Genomic DNA, 19,764 nt, shown 5'->3' with positions numbered 1-19,764 from the left:
GCTGCCCTATCCGTTCATGAACATAGACGGGATTCAGGGGAAGGCTTGTAGACGGGGTGGCTGACAGAGGAGGACTTGAAAAAGCCACCACAGGAAATGGCTTTATGTCATGTGTCATTTGCTGATGAAGTTAGGTCCAAAGGGAAGGAGAGTAGTAGCTCCCAGTTCTACGAAAACTTCGCACTGGTCAGCAGACCGAGATGCTGGTCTCCGGGGAAGCCCACGTCTTTTCATGAATGAGTCACTAGTGGCCAGTTGCTGTCCAAGCATGCGGAGTCGCTGTGGAAAAACCAGGCTCTGTGTGGGGAAGTCAGATCTTCCAGAAGATCTTCAATGTGGAAGTCGCGTGAAATCAATACTAACGAACTTTGAAAATGCTCAGTGTGTTGCCCTCATTTTAACTATCTTTTATAAAATCGCTCAAGAGAATATTCTATGTTTCTTCAGTGACTATTAAGTCGTTGATATTGGCTTGGGTGAGTGAATGCCAGTGTACATTTACACATCTGGTGTGGAGGAAAACTGCTCGATGGAAATGAACGTTTTGTCATCTTCCATTCCTCAAAGACAATTTTACCACTGCTAAGGGAGTTTAGGGGCTCAAGAACAATTCCTTTCCCCCCTCTTCAAGGAAAAACCTCAGATCAGTTCACATGTGAGATTTTTTTTTTTCTTTCTTTCTTCTTCTTCTTTTTTTAAATTCTGAGCACAATTAAAGGTGAGTTAAGGCTCTGGTGGAAATCTAAAGAGCATCGGCAAATCTGAGCACTGCTCAGCTTTTGAATTGCTTTTCTACTCCTCAGTTCTTTTAAATGGTTTTCTATGGCAGGGACATTTTTCTTAATTAGTCACAGCTAATTAGTGTTCTGGCATAGACAAGTAATCAGAAATGTCAGAGCTGCAAGGCTACATCTCCCTAATCCTTTGATAATAATTTAGCCTCCTGGGAGGGCCCCAAGCTGCGGTAAGTAGTGACTGACAATAAGGCAAAATTAGGTGGGCAGCAGACCATTAGGATAGAAAAATAAAAAGCACTACCCAACCCTGCTGAGCACCATCAGGCAACTGGCTGCATCGCCAGATGAGGTGCCTGTTTAAGCCTGTGTTGTTAATTAGCTGATTCTACCAGACCTGCCACATATGTCCAGGTGCCTCATGCAAAGATGCGTATTTCTGGGAATGTGCCAAATGACAATTGTGTTTCATGATCACATTTCAAGAATATAAGTAAGAAGTCCACATAGTTCTTGAAGATCCTTTTGAATTATCAAAGAAATCAGATCAACCCGCTACGCGACATTTTCTTGCTGAGTTTCTTTTAGGCGATTAGGCACGCGTAGCTCAAGTTTCTCAGGTTTTTAATTCACCAACAGCTTAGATTCAAATGAGGGCCTTTGGCTGCCCTAAGCTGCGTCTGGACTTGCCAAAGCTATTTTGGCACCCGCCGTACATCAAAAGTAGATCCTTTTATAAATTCTTATACTTACAAATAATAACTTCACATTAAAATAAGGATTATAAACAAAGACGAACCAGACAGCTTAATTCGAGAGGGGAGGTTTTAAAAAGAAACAAACTTTGAGGGGGGAAAAAAAAGTTAAGGAGCAAGGTCTGTATGGCATGTCCTGAGGCAGACGAGGCAATGTAGGGAACGGGTTTGACTATGACTATCTTAAAAGAGGTCAAAGGACTTCAGTGTGAGTCCAAAATACTGTAGGTAAAATGAACCAGAAATTCAAACAATTAAAAAGACAGAACAAAACCCCCAAACACCTGGGAAACAATGTGTCCCAGCAGCTAAATCACACAGTGCTAAAGGCAACACAGATCACAAATGGAGGTTGAACTTTTTATCTACCTTTGGTACACAGCGAGGTACCAGCGTATATAACATCACCATGTTTAGAAACACGTGATCTCAAATAGCCACCAGTACATCAATGGATCTACGTCATCCATCCCTTTCTATTGACGAAGAAGGAAAATAATGGTAATGACATGACAATGATATTCACTTTTCGCTTTGCATGTTGACAGAAAAATCATGGTTGGGCATGATGGTCTAACAGTTAATGTCTTACATCTGAATTCTTTTATTATAGAGACAACACCAAAAAGAAAATCCTCTGTAATGGGAATCTATACTAATTTATGTAGTTTATGTAATAACTTCATAGTCTTTGAAAGTGAAAGATTATTGAAGAGGAAAACTATTTTTAAATCGACATTCAAAGAGAATATATCTATTATAAGAAATGCAAGAAGACAAAGACGTCTTCAGGCTTAATGGGCTGCAGCCTGCGTTCCCAATAATGAGACTGATTACACACACAAAGAAATTTATCCAAAGGAAAGGACTGAAAAAGTAGACATTCGATTCTAAATATATATCACCAAGGGCATCCTGTAGGAAAGTTGTATCTAACAGCTACTCCTATCCATGCTCTGCTGATTTCAAACATTCTCATGAAATCAACATGATAATGAACTGAATCTTTAAATAAGTTAAAAATAGTAGTGTTGATCTTACTGAGGATGGATAAATTCCTGAGACAGAAAGTTTGGGCACTGGTGTAAAACACTAAACTCAAAAATTCTGAGCATTTCTGCCCTTTCTTATTTGGGAGTCCAGAGACAACAGCACAGAAATGGAAAATGAGTTTTATTTTGAGAAACAAATTCTCTTGTAATAGGTTCAGGTTTTTTTTCTTTGTATGTTACCATATCTTAAAATGGCTTCTGAACTCATTTATACAGTTAAGGCCAATTTTACTTAAAGTGTTTAATTTAGAATTTCTTTAGTGAAAAGAATTCTTTTCAAGGAAAGTCCTGAGAAATTAATCCTTTATAAAACACTACTTAGATGAATATAACTGATTAACTATCATTTAAAGAATTACTTTTAATTTCACAAGACATCACAACAATATTTAAAAAAAAATCTTGTTGAGATGAAACTCTTCAACAATTAAATATTTAATCAGTTTATAACACAAGAGAATGTTTAATCTGCATGATTTACCAATTAAATACTGCACCCTGATGTGTCTTCAGCAACATGAGAGCTGAAATGAAATTGTTTCAAAGGGACTCAAGAAGGGCAATGCCCGATAAATGTCCAAAGGTTTAGAGAGGTAGTTAGGTTTAGTATGTATCCTGGACAATAAGATGTATTTCAGTCAACCCCTAACTACCTTCAGGTTGTGATATTCTTGGACATTATGAAACGACCACAGAGGGTGCTCTTGGGAAATTACTGCAGATGTCAGTTTTGACTTTGGAAATATCCCCGTGATCCAACCCAGGGATCCAAAGCTCTGAAGGGACTGTCCAGCATCTCTCGTGACACACGGGCGCCAGTGGCTGCCACTGTGTGTCCTGAAGCCTGAGCGTGAGGGAAGAAATATCATACCGTAGTAGACATAAAAATGGAATTTAAGAATTGGAAAATCTTTGTCATACTTTTGGATTGGGGTCAGATGAGTTGTAGATGGTTTTGATTTGATAAAAACTATCAAAGGTTGCTGACAATGATATTTCATATAGAAGAAAAAAACACACTGGGGTCAGAGAGATTGCATACAAAGCAGAAAAACCTTTGGGCGAATCTATGATCTTACTACAGGAAACTTCCTTAAGATTTCTCTTATTCAGAGAAGACACATTTTTCTAAACTGAAAATGTGAATTTAACATGTAGATTTTAAACTTTGCATGTGTAACGATGACCATTTGAGAGGAAGAGATAGTCTCTGTTGAAAATATTCTGGTCACTCAGAAAGACTTAGCATGGATATGGAGTAGAGGAGTTCCAATTAATTTTCTACATTGGGGTTCACAGCCCTTGTGGTAGATATAGAGAGTGTCATATGGCACAGCTATGTTTAATCTCTCTTCTACCTTATCTATTGCACTCGCTGTTGCTTCGTGGCTGGGATACCTTCCTTTCACGCAGCCATGACCAAAAAACTTACTGATAGCTACTGGGGGTACAACCTTAGCATTCAACCACCCACTAATTTTTGTCACCACTGCTTAAATTAAAATGAATTTAATCTAGTTGGTTTAAAATCTGGAAGATATTTCAGAAACCATCTGGAGTTCTAGACCAATTTCTTCAGTTTACACGTACCAACTCTACTGTGTCCGAAACAGGGGACATACCTTCTTGAAACTCACTCTGACAATCCATGGCGGAACTGTGGCTGGAACTCAGGTTTATGGATTCCTGGTCCAGACCTCCCCCCATAGTACTGTTTAACCACTTCAGATTTTGTAAATCTAAAGGAGGACAGAGATAGCATAGACTTTGAAACTGGAGAGACGCAATTTTGAAGTCTGATTCAACACTTAACAAGTCACTTATCTTCTCTGAGTGAGTGGGAGAGTGGCCTTAACCTGAGAATGAGGTCAAATGGGGACTATGGCATCTGGCCAGCGGGTTAGAAATGATGCAGGTGAAGCACTGAGCCCATTGCCTGGTACATGGACGTGCTCTGGGAACGGTGGTGGTGACAGCTTGGGCTGGGATTACTATTTTGATAACTGGAGATTACGGATATACCTTAAAACAAACTCAGTTCCTTCTATGAATAGCGTGAATCTGCCATTGTTTATTTAGACTTCTAAAAAATTATTTCTGTGTTGTGCAAAAAATGTTTCAGAAGGTTGACGACTTATGAATGAAGTAGAATGTCTTGGTTATTTGCCTTAATATTAACTTTTTTGGTCTTCAAGATTTAATGTAAAAGTCTAAGATTATCCTATTTAGGGCCTTGCAGAGAATACAAATTTTAATCCTCCCTAAGACTTTGGCAATAAGGAGCACAAAGACTATGGGTGGAGGCCAGAACAATAATACTAGCTGTGCCGGATGCTCAGGACCTGGGTCGCGGCTTGTGGCTCTATGGGTTGTATATGGACAGCTGGAGAAGCTACATTCTCCTTTGTCGGTGCATCCCAAAACAATGGACACAAATCTAGGGTAATGGTCATTATGTGGTCTTCGGTCACTGGTATAGTTATTTAAATAGAACCCTCAAGTATTTCACTACAAATATCAGGAATAATTAAGATGCTTACTGGATCAAAAAGCTTTTGAGGTCAGAAACACCACAACTAATTACTATTCTCCAGGTAAGTTTGCCAAAATGTTCAATAGTTTTTTTTTTTTCCCCATGAGTAGAGCACCATGCAGAAAAAAAGATTATTTAGTAAAACACGCAAGTGTTACAGTGTTGGTATTGGAGGCAGGAGGGATATGTATCTTCAGAATAACAGTTTTTTTTTTTTTAAAGATTTTATTTATTTATTTGACAGAGAGAGAGATCACAAGTAGGCAGAGAGGCAGGCAGAGAGAAAGAGGAGGAAGCAGGCTCCCCGTGGAGCAGAGAGCCTGATGCGGGGCTCGATCCCAGGACCCTGAGATCATGACCTGAGCCGAAGGCAGCGGCTTAATCCACTGAGCCACCCAGGCGCCCCAGAATAACAGTTTTATATAAAAATGTTGCAATTTGTGGTACTTCCAAAACTGAGCAAATCTTATTTTGGTTAAAAGCCTATCCTTTTTAAAAATTTTTGGATTAAAAAAATTTTAATTAACATATACTGTATTATTTGTTTCAGGGGTGCAGGTCTGTGAATCATCAGTCTTACACAATTCACAGCGCTCACCATAATACATACCCTCCCCAATGTCCATCACCCAGACACACCATCCTTTCTACCCCCTCCCCAAGCCCATCCTTCATACCCCATGCCCAGAAATTGGATGCCCTATGCCCTTATTAGGGTTGGTTAAGCCACTAAGTGTTGACTCGCTGTGGGGCATGTGCAGGTATGTGTGTGTTTGCACATTTTCCTCTGCATCTGAAGTTAGGAGTCTCTGTTTCCTTCCTTCCTTTCCTTCTATTTACATCTTACTTTAATTGGAATAGCAAAAGTTTGTCATGATAACTGAATAAAATCGTTCTCATCAATCTTTTTCCTCTAATAGACTAAGGTTGCCAACAGTATTTATAGGGTCATTATTTTCAACTGTTTCTTGACACCTAACAATATTATTTTAAGCTCCAACCAAGAGGATTTCTAATAATTATATAATGCCTCTCAGTAATGATCTGTTGTAGAAGATACACATTCTACTTTACCTTTCAACACATACTTGATAACCTCTCATTTACTAACTATAATTGAGGCAAATTCAGTCTTGGCTAATTAGGGGCTCTTAGTACCCCCTCATACATGTTATTCTTGATGACATATCAATAGAATTAGGGGCTACTTTTTATTTTTAATTACAGTAATAAAAATGTGCAATTTAAAAATATTAGAATGTTTAAGGACATTATTACTATTTCACAAATAATAAGTCCAGTGTCCCACTGGGGATATGCAAAATGACAGAACCTTCACAACCAAAACAGTATTGCTTGTCAAGCGTTCCTTTCAATAGCTAACTTACAGCCATGTCAGATGTTTAAGAATCAAAGAAAAGTATACCTAACCAGGACAATTAAACTAGACATAATTTTGTGTTTTTGTTTTTTAAGTAAGCTCTACGCCCATCGTAGGCCTTGAACTCAAAATCCTGATATGAAGAGTTCTATGCTCTACCAACGAAGCCAACTGGGTTCCTCTAAACTATACATAATTTTAATGTTGACCTCCTTGCGTCCACTTCAGTTAGCTCTGTTGGTTCCTGTGGTCACCACAAAAGGTCTTTGAAAAAACTTCGATGAATGGGAGGGATTTGAAGTAGGTTATATCTTTTTTTTTTTTTTAAGATTTTATTTATTTATTTGACAGAAAAAGATCACAAGTAGGCAGAGAGGCAGGCGGGGGCGGGGGGGAAGCAGGCTCCCCACTGAGCAGAGAGCCCGATGTGGGGCTCAATCCCAGGACCCTGGGATCATGACCTGAGCCGAAGGCAGAGACTTTAAGCCACTGAGCCACCCAGGCGCCCCAAAGTAGGTTATATCTTGATAGAGAAAGAAATTCGACCTCTGTTATGAATTGATGGCAAGCTTTGTAGTAAATAGGTCACCAAGGTGAAAAATTGAACATGTTAAGAGAAAACACACACATACACACGCACATACTCACTCTCTCCCTCTCTCTTGCTCTCTCTCCCCTACGTATGATGGCCTATTTCCAGATGAGTCTACCTTTTTCTCATCATAGAATGCATGCTTCAGCTATATGAAGAATAAACATAAAGGGAATAACATCAATCCAATTTTCCTATCCTGTTCAGCATTTCTGAAAATTACCACATAAGCAAAAAAGAGTAAAAGAGGATCTGGAAGTAAAACATATGCTTGTAAATTCAGAGCAATACCAAATGGAAGCAGAAGTTGCTAATATGGTTTCAGTATTTTGTAAAAGAGCCAGCTGGACAGATGATAATTTTTCTACCCCTGCAGGGCATCAAAAGCTTTTAGGAAATCATTCTTTTCACACATATTAACACTTAGCTTATTAAAACAGATGATACTTTTATTGTAAAACAGCCCGGGTAGAGGCTTGAAGCATAAAATCTGAGAGGGAAGACTCCTTTTGACCACCCAACCTGACAAACAGCGAACACTGACACCACAGACCATGGCGGAGAGGATGACGCAGCAAGACCTTCCGTACCTGCCACAGCTGAGTGTCACCACGAAGCCCGTGAATTGCTGTTATGAAAACATTTGTAGTAACTTGCATAATTAAATGAAACTGCCAGAAAAGCATTTCTAAAATGCAGGGGAGATGCACATAAATAAATACAGTTCAAAGCCAATATTCCATTTCAGAACCAGCGCTGTGCTGAGTTACGTGAAATTACATCCCGGCAAAGCACCATTTTCCTTTGACTTGACTGTTAAATAATTACAAATGAGTGACAACATCGTGATTGAAATGGATTGCTCTCTTAGTTTCCTTTGCAGGTACTCGACAAATGAAACTCAATGATCATGCTCTCTAAAACCACAATCCCCCATTGCTGGGAGTTGCTATGGGTCAATGAAGACTTCTGTCCCAATAAAACCACAGGGTTATGTTGTTCGCTTGCCATCAGTGCTGTAAACCAAGATAAAAAATGTTCAAGAAAGCAGAGTGGCAGGTACTTGCCTTTACTGCCGCTTAGGTCTTTGTTTAACTAAAGAGCGTCATATCAACTCAAAAAAACTTTTACAGGAAGAGCCAAATCCGTTATAACATGATTCTGTTTATGGACTGCGGCAAAGGCGAGTGAAAGAATGCTGTACACAGTGATAAACTGGCTATCATCTTGCTTGTTAAAATTAACCTTCGAAGGTTTTTGAGACTCTCATTCTAACAATGACAGTTTTCATGTACAAAAGAAGCCAATTAAGGCTTCTGTCAACAGTCAGAGAAATAAAAATATCAACTACATTAGCTGTATAGAAGAAAAAGGATCAGAAAAGGAGTCTGCTTTGCAAGCACACCATCAAAATGCAATTTTTCCTGCACCTATTTCTACGATGCCGGGAAGCCTTGCAAGGACAGTTACTTACATCAAACAGCTTTTCTATATACATTTCCTCATTGACCTTCTCTCGAAGAATATCCTGGTTTTGCCGAACAAACATAATGTAGGTGTCTGCCAGATCCATTCCCGGCTTCTGTTGTGAGGGAAAAGCATGGGGAATAAAAGATCAGGTCTCAGTGTGAAAGTACTATTTACTTAATCACAACCTTAGAAAATAATTCCGTATATCATTTCAAAAATTCTATCAGTAAAATACGCTCAATACCAAAATTGACAATGAGCACCTTCAGTAAATTCCATAATTTAAATAAATAAAAGTTTATTATTGATGACTGTAATTTGAGGTTATTACTAAAAGAAGTAGAGACATGTGGTTGTAAACTAACCAGATATCTTCTTTCTTTAAGGGCTATCTTGAAAGGTTAATATGCCAAGTATAAATGAGACTTTTTTTTTAAAAAGTCCCCACTTGAAATAATCATTTCCTAATTGGCAATATAATTTATTGTCACTATCTCTGGCTGGTTATACATATATATTAAAAACAAAAATGCTAGTTTTCCTTGGATTGCCTTCCTCAACTACTGTAGGTGTTCAAGGCGCATAAGCTAAATTTTGTTAATTTGAGTAAAATATTATTAAGAAGATCTTGGGGAAAACAATTTAATGGATTACAAACTGAAATGGAAACCAAAATTTTGAGGATTACCCATTGGTTCTACTCACTCCTATTTATCAATACTAGTTCAAAGATATATTTTATTTTAGAAATACAGTAAGAATTTTGATGAACTGATTTCCTAGGAAGAGTCTAAAGTATGAATTAGATAACCTTCTGAAGTTATCCAGCATCTGGTGTCTTGTAATGTTAGGGGAAATAGGGCAGAGTCTACAAAGTCAGTACCAGGAAGGGACAAAAACCTGAATGGCTTCTAAAGAGTTTTCCTTCCGGGCTTATCTTTAGTTCTTTTTTGAGTTTCAAATAGCTAGACTAGTTATTGAATGATCTCCACTTGGGGTTGATCTATAATCTATATTGAGTCATTCATTTGGTTAGAAGATGGCATTAACAAAATGGTGGAACTGATACCCAAATGAGCCAGTCTTTTATCATCTCCTATCCACAGAATGTACTGATAACCTCCAACAACAGACTCATTTTGCTAAAATCTTGCAGAGAAATGGGGTGAAAGAGAATATGGGCCGTTTCACTATTACCACTGCAGGAAAAACAAGGCATACCTCTGAATGTTGCGGTAGCTCTTCTCCTTGAAAGGACAAAGTTTTTATTGCTTTTTTTGGTGAGGGGAGTGTATTTTATATACCATGATAAAACCGCCCATCTCTTGAGCAGTGCACAGTATAGGTAATGCACGCCTCATTAATAAAAATTACTTTGATTTTTTTTGGTAACGAAGTTAGTTCTGAGTAATGAGAGTCACAGGAAGCTCTTACTGCTCTTATATTTGGCCTAAAGGGAAATATATACCTTTCAAATTCAAAGATCCTTTCAAACATGACCCAATAAAACAAACTTAGTTATTAGGTATAATGTGAAACAACTACTTATGTCTTCATAAAATGTCTTCACTGGTCTTCCCTTGACAAACACCCATATATAATGCAGGGAGTATGTTTCCAACCTAATGCAGGCAACTTATATTCATTCCTTCACTATTTTTCTGCATAACTCTCTTTAGCAATGTCTGAAAGTTTAAGCAAAATGACAAGGCTAACCAAGAGAGAAACCTAGGTTGTTTCTTCTTTTTTTTGGTGGGGCGGGGGAAGGGAGGAGGTGTTATAGATCAGTTTTTCCAGTGAAGAGGCAGGGTAATTTGCACAAAGTTTACTACTATTAATACTCGAAGACAGCTAACCCATAAGATAAATACTTCTCTCCATGTTTCACAAACTTTGTCAAAACACCAAAATATGAGAACATTCAGAAAACATACTGCCACAGAATGAAAATGACAAGAGAACACTTTTCTATGCATAATGGATCATGTACAGGAAGGTAGCTCAGCATCTGAGGTTCAATCAGGTGCCTGGAAACATACTACTATGATATACATAATACCAAGGCAGTTGGGCACACTTAGCGAAACGGGGGGTTAAAGAATATGCAAACAAGAGGCTTGCTTGTTCTACTATTTCTCACCCCCGCCAAACCCCATTTTTATTTCTTTTGCCAGAAGAGTAGGCTTACAAATTTAATCTAGTCAATCACTTGACCCATCAGACTCATTGGAAATCAAGCTATAGCTTGGAGGACTGGGGAATAGTGACTTTAAACACTTGCCATAGCTTCTAAGGTCTTTTGTCCTCTTTCTTTCTTTCTTTTTTTTTTTTTAAAGATTTTATTTATTTATTTGACAAAGATCACAAGTAGGCAGAGAGGCAGGCAGAGAGAGAGGGAAGCAGGCTCCCCACTGAGCAGAGAGCCTGATGCGGGGCTCGGTCCCAGGACCCTGAGATCATGACCTGAGCCGAAAGCAGAGGCTTAACCCACTGAGCCACCCAGGTGCCCCTGTCCTGTTTCTTTAATCCCTTTCAAGATAACATTCGACATAATGAAACCCCATCCAGGAAGAGTTTATCTTCTAACATCTAAAACTAACAAACACTTTATGGTTTAAGCCTAAAAGAAAATTAAATGCTGTTCCCTTTGGCAGACCCAAGGGAGAGGATACTGAAATCTGTAGGTTGAGACAGTTCTACACTTCCTAAGGAAAGAAGAATCTCTGGTTGAGGGTGTGAAGTAAAGCTCATTTAAAAGTTTATTTCAACAAAATTAAGTGCTTATATATATATATTTTTTTTTTGAAAATTATGTTTTCTCCCCTTTTGGCAAATTAAGATCCACTTGCCTGGAAAACAAAACCTTGCATTCTTACATTTCTCATTAGCATTATTTCTTTCTTTATCTTTGAGCTGTTTACCTATTCTTGAAACTGTGACATATGGGAATTTCACACCTAGTGAATATATTTTCATGTAGCTGTGGCATGAGACTATAATCATTAAAAGAATATACACAAGTAAAAGTAACTGCAACAGTTGGTGACATTTACCAATTAGAATTATAGTTCTTTATCCTTCCTTTAGTGTATGAAGGGTAATTATCTCTGATAAATTGCTGAAAAAGATGTAATTTTCATTTTAAACAGTTTCTACTTACAGTACAAATGTGTTTGGATAGAAGATATTATTGCTGGTTCAGTGCTCCTTTGTGCAAAGACTCTGTTTTATGGCAGTAAAATTTACATACTTTGGAAGTCACGGCGTCTAATTCCGTTATTACATGTTATGCATTTGATTCCATCATTCCATAGTGTCTTATTAGGAAATGGAAGTTCTGCTAAAAAGCAGAAACTGAATACACTCTCTTAAGGTTTTGTTGTTTTTTTTTTGTTTGTTTGTTTGTTTTGTTTTGTTTTGGGGTGTGTCAGTGAATGGGATGCCTGTCACTGCCCGGCAGAGACAACAAGGGCTGGTGCAGGTGGGTGTCCACTACCTTAGCAAAGCAGATGTCTAGTAAACTTCAGGAACTGTTGATTTGGATGAGTTTTTATCAAGAATACTGTGTTCTACAGAACTATATTTAGAAATCTTTTCTAAATGGTAATTATAGTTTTCTTAACGAACAGGAGAGAACAATTAAAAACCACATAGCAAGCACTCTATGGATTTAATGCCACTTAGAGTCCATGTGTTTTTTTTTATTCCCCCATTTAAAGCTCTGAGATCCATGGTTCACCAAGCACTAACTCCTCCATCTTGTTTATTAGGATAGTAATCTCTAAATCAAAATAGGAATTCTCGAATTCTAATTTGATTAAAAAAAAACAACAAACCAAAATTTGGCTACAAAATTTGGCTAACAAAGTTATAGTAAAAGGACACAAACATCTAAAAACTTCGCCTAGGAGCATCAAGAAATCAATAAAAGAGGAAGGAAAAGAAGTACAGTCAGGGGAGTGTCCCTGACATTGGGTGCTGAAGTAAGAGAATAGACCAGTGAGTGAGTAAGTTTAGGTAAGGGTGCAGGCTCCAGCAATTTTTTTTCAACCATTAATCACCAGTTAACCTAGTGAGATGAAAATGCTGTTGAGAAAGAGAGAAAAAAAAATTCCTTGTTAATTACATGCTGCAAATGCTCTTACTTCCTGCTGCTACACCTAATCCCACAGGTGCAAGTCTTCACTCTCCCTATTCACGGGAAGGTGTGTGCAATGCTGCAGTCATTTTCCACAGCAACGGATTTAGATGCAGAAGAAGCCGCTTAACCTTCCACGGGAGGTTAACAAGACACTATGCAAACACTGTCATGGTGTCTATGTAACAAGGAGACGATTTCTTAACTATACTATTCCAGTCTCAAGGATGAAATAGAAGCTACAGTATAATTGACTTAATTTGAAAGTGCACTTCTCATAACCTACAAAAGCTTGACTCGAAGAAACAATCAAGAGTGGGACTGTGATATCCTGGTTTACGATAATCTGCACATAAGAATCTTCGGAGATTTAAAACCATGGCAGGTCTCCTCAGTTCGAAACTGTAACAGCAATTTCTACTTCAGCTCCAGGACTGCAAGTTCAGAAGTCAGTCTGTAACTGATCATCAGGGAACGTAGGGCATAATTCTACAAACACAGAACGTATCCCAGGTTTTAAAATTTTATTATTTTTTAAAAAGTATTCTTTTTTAATATTCTTTTTAAAAAATATTTTATTTATTTATTTGACAGAGATCACAAATAGGCAGAGAGGCAGGCAGAGAGAGAGGAGGAAGCAGGCTCCCTGCTGAGCAGAGAGCCCGATGTGGGGCTCGATCCCAGGACCCTGGGATCATGACCTGAGCTGAAGGCAGAAGCTTTAACACACTGAGCCACCAAGGCGCCCCTTATCCCAGGTATTTTTTAACAATACATATCTTTCTTTCACTGTGTAATATATTCTTTATTACGTGGGCACTTATGCAGAAATTTCTACAGTTTTCCATTTGAGTGAAAATGTTCTTAAAGTGAAGCTTCTCAAAAACATTTGCAGTAGGTTAAGTGAATTATATAGTCTCAAAAACCTAAAAAAATAGGTTTGAGTATACCTATGATGGTTCCAAAAATATGTATTTACCAATTTTGTACAAAGTAGAATAATTATTTGTATTCACATAGAAAAAGCAAAAGGAAATAAACAGAACTAGAGCCTTCGAACTAGATTTATCCTATCTTAAATATTATCGAAGCCCAGGAAGAGGAATAATTCATAAGTTGGGGCAGGAGAGAAATGTGAACAATGAAAATGTCACAAGGATATAAAGTTTTCAGAAGTTTCTAGTAATAGTTTATCTCTTTTAAAAAAATGAAAAAAAAACCCCTCAATTGTTCTAAAAAAAAAACAACAACCCTCCTATTATTTCTTTTTTTTTTTAAGATTTTATTTATTTATTTGACAGAGATCACAAGTAGGCAGAGAAGCAGGCAGAGAGAGAGGAGGAAGCAGGCTCCCTGCTAAGCAGAGAGCCGGATGCGGGGCTTGATCCCAGGACCCTGGGATCATGACCTGAGCCAAAGGCAGAGGCTTAACCCACTGAGCCACCCAGGCGCCCCCCTCCTATTATTTCTAAGCAGCGAAATGGCCACAGTCATATTTCTCTTTGTTAAATTCAGAAGTATTCAAAGTTCCCTTAAGTCTATTATACATTCTGACTCCAAATTGGAAAGCAAAAAATTCTGAATTAAAGACAACAGCGCCCACATCCATTTGAAAACCTCTTTTAGATATCGAACATATAATAAGTGTTTTAAGTATGCATGTTTCCTTCATTCCCACATTTCTAAGGGAGAGAGTTCCATTACTCCAGCTTTCTTGCTCTGGATAAGGTTATTCTGTCTGCCCCTGGGAGCATAATTAGTAAAAAGCACGTTCTGACTATAAAGCTATGAGAGTAGATCATATCAGAATCTGCTATACTCATACTCATACTCATGCCTTATGTGGTCATATTGTTTTTAGTCCTAAATTCACATGGATGCCTCACACTACGTGGTGATATATTTTACTATTCACAGATCTTAGAATTTGCATGTACACTTTGTTGTATCACGGGGGGAAACAATCCTCCCAAAGAGGAGGTTCTTTTATGTACTAAGAGGGATACTGAACAATAGTTTAAAATAGCAGCCTGAAATGCTCAAGGCAAAGAGGCAGGTTGACTCTGAACTGAGATTATGGGCTTACAGTTTTCTCTTGCTAGTTCTAGTCTGTAATGAGGATCACTAACATCTCAGAGTTTGGAGGAACAGGTGCTGACACAGCACCACCATGCCAGGAAAGTGCTAGTATGTGTAGCACGTGATTCCTCTCCACTCTTATTTTCAGGAGTAATGACCGCGACGATGATGAAGGTATTCAATTCTCAGTTTATAGCACTGTTCGCTAACCTCTCCCTCATCAGTTGTTATGAGGTCAACCACAGAAACTATACTGAAGACTTGAAGACGTGAAATTAAAATGCTGTGGGTATTATTTCATTTAGCTTTTAAAATTTAGATTGACTCGGATTGATTTACTCAGTCCCAGTTTGGAACATTTCAGAATTTGGCTTAAAGGAGCCTTGAGGATGTACAAATGTCAAGGTCCAGAGGCAGTCAGTCGGTCCATGGACTTCCCTTGTATAGGTCAGAACAGACAGAAAGGAAAAACAAAGGAAGAAAGATGGGAGAAGCAAAATGCTTATCTAGGAAGGGCAGCCGGCAACCTCCTCTGCTCCTATAATGGCGAGACTTTAGTCTGGTCCTGGAGTGTATCTCTCCCTCTGGGGGAGTATGTCCCAGTGGGCAGGAGCTCCATCCTCTGGGTTCTGCCTGGCTCTCATTCTAACAGAAAGCATTGAGTGTTCAAGTGGCCTTATCTAAGAAATAAACGATATCTGAAGCAAAGGAAGGAAGAAAATACCACTGTCACTGAACTGACCAACTATATCTTTATTTTTAATTAAAAAATCTTTATTCAACTGTTAACCATTACCAAAGGGCACTAATATTTTTTTAAAGTAATCACTATACCCAACATTGGGCTCAAGCTCATGACCCCAAGATCAAGAGTCATATGCTCTACCAACTTAGCCAGCCTGGTGTCCTGTGACATGGTGGTCTAGGACATTTAAAGCTCACCACTGACATGGGGCACTTAGATGGCACAGTCAGTTAAACCTTCAACTTGTGGTTTTGGCTGGTGTCTGATCTCTGGTGGTGAGATCTAGCCTCCATGTGGAGTGCGGTAGGCACAGAGTCTGCCTGGGTTTCTCTCTCCCTCATCCTCTCCTCCTCCCCCAGCACGCTCTCCCTCTCTCACTGAAATAAATAAATAAATCTTGAAAAAAAAAAATGAAAGTCACCACCGATCTATGCAAGGTGCTTAACATTTGAAAAAAATAAATGAAAAACAATTTGATTTTTTTCACTCTGTTGAAGGCAAATGATTTTTCTTTTGGAAAACAATCGTGTTCTGAAGCAAGGAATGACAAATGCACAACGTATGAGAACAGGAAGCATCATTCCAGGTAGAAGCAGTAACAATCCCATTCATTTCAATAGTGCTTTACCTTTACCATGAACTTCTATACTAATACGCCTGTTGGAACTACTAAGAACATAGTGAGGGAGACGGCACAGGGATTATCCATTATCTTTAGTGCACGGGTGGGAAAATGGAAGCCCATGAGTCAGACAGCTAATAGGAAGCAAAGGGTGGGATGTGAACTAAATCTTGGACTCCACAGCAAGTTTGTACAGTATAGAGCTGAATTCAAGCCACACTTGGCAGATTAGACATCTTTGGCTGTGTCATAAAGAAGACCCAGCATTTGAAAGAACTATTCATAAAGACAAGAGAAAAATCATCTCCATTTCTTAGGACAGACAACCAGGCTTGGGTATCAGCAATAGGAAGCACAACAGTGGAGCGTTTCCCCTTTGCTTCCTCCTTGGTCTTGGTCACAGTCATCCTTGTCATGCCCTCCAGGTCTCTTTATCTGTGTCACCTCACTGTCCAGCACAGAGGTCATGTGCATTGTGTGTGCTAACGTTAAGACAATTTTCCATAGGCATTGTACACATATCCCTCACCCCCCAACAGGCCCCATAACTAACACGACCTATAATTTAGTCATCCATAGAATGGGTATGTTACAGAAACTGCAGGAGTCCTGCTAACTGTGACATTTTATCATTCTGTGAATTCTTAATGTCTGTCCTGTTCCATGCAAGAGACAGCAGAGACCAAATATGTCAGCTGGAAAATGATGAGAAGATGAGGAACGAGGGAAGAAATTCTGTGGACAAAGGAGCAATGACTAGACCAGAGTTAGAGGTTTTTTGGAGGAAACCACAGAGTATTTATTAAAAGGAAACACTATGAACATAATTTATCACTCTTGCTGTTGACCTCAATCAGTTGGCTGAGGGAGTATTCGTCAAGTTTCTCCCTGATAACCCAACGACCTCCTCCCTCGCCTCCACCCCCATCCCACCCTCCTTCTCATAGGAAGTCACTATGCACAGCCTTAAATTGCAGGGAGTTAAGCTGTCTCCTTGCAAGTAAAGTATCTACACTAACTATTGGGAACTCTTCTGTAAGGGAGGTTTATCTTTCTCATCATGTGTTTGCTCAATCGCATTTACTTGTATGAGTGTGGACTAATGGATGTTTATTTTATACTTTGGGTTATACTCTAACACTCCCTAATTTACTTACTAGTTCAAATGATCCTAGCTCAGACCATTGGGAGCTCCTTCAGAGGCCTCCTGTGTCTCTTAATATATCCCCTATCGTTGTGGGGTTTTTTTTTTTTTAAACATTTCCTTACTTTCCGTCACTATAAGATGCTCCAGGCTCATCTTGTGTATTTCCCCAGTCCTGCCCCAGTCCTAGTATCTGCCATTTCTCCAGAGAGTCCTGGTTCACTTTATATGCGAGATCAGATACTAAGGGCTGGGCACTAGGTATGGTGACTGCTACTGGGGTATCGTTGCTTCTGGGCTCTCTCAGTTAACAAGCCAAGGAAATATATGCATATAGTAATATTTCTACATGCAAACAGCTCTATGTTAAGTTCAAGACAAGTTCACACTAATGTCTCCAACTCTAACCCATTACCACACAGATTGTCCTATCCTCCTCCTTGTCTCCAACCTCCTACTCCAACAGGGAGAAACTTAGCTTTCACCAAACACCATCCCCGTACTTAATCCTTCACTTCCAGTGGATAGGTGTAGTGGTTTCTGAATTGTTAGCCTGGGGGGGAACAGCTTTATCAACTAGACCACCAAGCTCATGTTCAGTTTCTTTCTCCTTTATTATTATTATAGACTCCAGTCATTTTCAAAGTCACTCAAATCAGCACTTTTTCCTCCATCTTTTTCAGTGACGTTATTCCACACATTTGCAATAGAATTCAATTTTTTAATAAAAATCCAAATCTCCTTTCTGTCCTGGGATCCCATGGTATCCTATTTGATCTCTTAAAAATTTGCCCATGTTCAGGTTAAATCTTTGCTGCAAAGTTAGGTTTTGACAAATACATAATATCATGGAACCATTACAGTGTTGCATAGAATAGCTTCACTGCTCCTAAGTTTCCTGGGCTTCACCTTGTTGTTTCACTGACCTTGAACTTATGGCAACCACTGATCTGTTCTATAATCTTTATAGATTTTGCCTGTACTAGAAGGTGATACAAATGGGATCATAGTACCCTCCTCAGACTGGCTTTCTTCACTTGGCAATACGCCTTTAAGATTCATCTCTATCTTTATCTCTATGTGGCCTGTTAGCTGATTTCTTTTTCTTTTTTTTTCTGGATAGTATTCCAATTGTTTCATTCATCTATTGAAGGATAGTTGGGTTGCTTCCAATTTTTGGTGTGGATGTACATTTTCGGATCAGTGGGACAGATACCTAGAAGTGCGGGTGGGTTGCACGGTAAGATTGTTTAGCTTCTTGCCATTGCGATGACGTGGATGGAACTAGAGGGTATGATGCTGAGTGAAATAAGTCAATCAGAGAAAGACAATTGTCATATGATCTCCCTGATATGAGGAAGTTGAGAGGCAACATGGGGGTTTGGGAGGTAGGAAAAGAATAAATGAAACAAGATGGAATCGGGAGGGAGACAAACCATAAGAGACTCTTAATCTCACAAAACGAACTGACGGTTGCCTGGCCTGGTGGGGGGTGGGTAGGAAGAGGGTGGTTGGGTTATGGACATTGGGGGGCGTATGCGCTATAGTGAGGGCTGTGAAGTGTGTAAACCTGGTGATTCATAGACCTGGGGCTAATAATACATTATATGTTTATAAAAAAATAAAAAAAATTTTAAAAAGATTGTTTAGTTTTGTAACAAACTGCCAATCTTCCCCAGTGGCTGTGCTGTATTACATTTATACCAGCAAGGAAGGAGAGTCCCTGTTGCCCAGCATCCTTGTCAACACCTTACCAATTTTTAAAAATTAAAATTAAAATTTTAACCACACTAATAGGCATGTAGGTGTACCTCATTGTTTAACTTGCATTTCCTGGGGTGCCTGGTGGCTCAATCAATTAAGACTCTGCCTTCGGCTCAGGTCATGATCTCAAGGTCCTGGGATCAAGACCTGCATCAGGCTCCCTGCTCAGTGGGGAGCACTCTCCCTCTCCCTCTCCCTCTTCTGTGCTTTCTCTCTCAAATAAATAAATCTTAAAAAAAAAAAAATCCTTGAGTTTCCCTACCAACAAATGACATTGAGCCTCTTTTCATATGTTTATTTGATAGCTGTATGTCTTTGTGATAGTGTCTTTTCTGATTTTTTTTTTTTTTGCCATTTTTCAAATTGGGTTGTTTCCTTATTGCTGAGTATTAAGAGTCCTTTGTTCATTTTAGATACAAGTTCTTTACCAAATATGTGTCTCTGGCTTGTCTTTTCATTCTCTCAACAGAGCACAGTAGTTAATTAATAAGTCCAATTTAGAGACTTTTTCTTTCATGGAGGTTTTTGGTGTTGTACCTAAAAGCCTCATCACCAAACTCAAGACCACATATATTTTCTCGTACGTTTTCTTCTTAATATTCACAGGCATCAGTAGTAGAGATGTAGGGTCAGGTCTGAGGGGGAAGCTCCTCCATTAGTAATCTGCCATGGCCAGACCGTGTCAATGGTTTAGTGTGCTCTGCTGGGGCAGGGGGGCAAAATGATTTAATGACACTGGTAAGTTGAATCCATCT

General features: G+C 38.9%; 1 protein-coding gene across 17 annotated transcripts in view; it reads right to left on the bottom strand.

Moving 5' to 3' along the window:
• Nucleotides 1–19,764, bottom strand: part of CADPS2 (calcium dependent secretion activator 2) — a 519,834-nt gene that overhangs the window by 18,364 nt on the left and 481,706 nt on the right. For all 17 annotated transcript variants that reach the window (XM_046019950.1, XM_046019953.1, XM_046019955.1 and 14 more), the window contains one exon: nt 8,522–8,629. In XM_046019950.1, the coding sequence (XP_045875906.1) occupies nt 8,522–8,629 (108 nt within the window). The remainder of the gene's footprint in view (nt 1–8,521; nt 8,630–19,764) is intronic.

The sequence above is a fragment of the Meles meles genome, chromosome 10 (assembly GCF_922984935.1).
Source record: "Meles meles chromosome 10, mMelMel3.1 paternal haplotype, whole genome shotgun sequence".
Taxonomy (NCBI): Eukaryota; Metazoa; Chordata; class Mammalia; order Carnivora; family Mustelidae; genus Meles; species Meles meles.
This window is presented reverse-complemented; position numbering and strand designations above follow the sequence as displayed.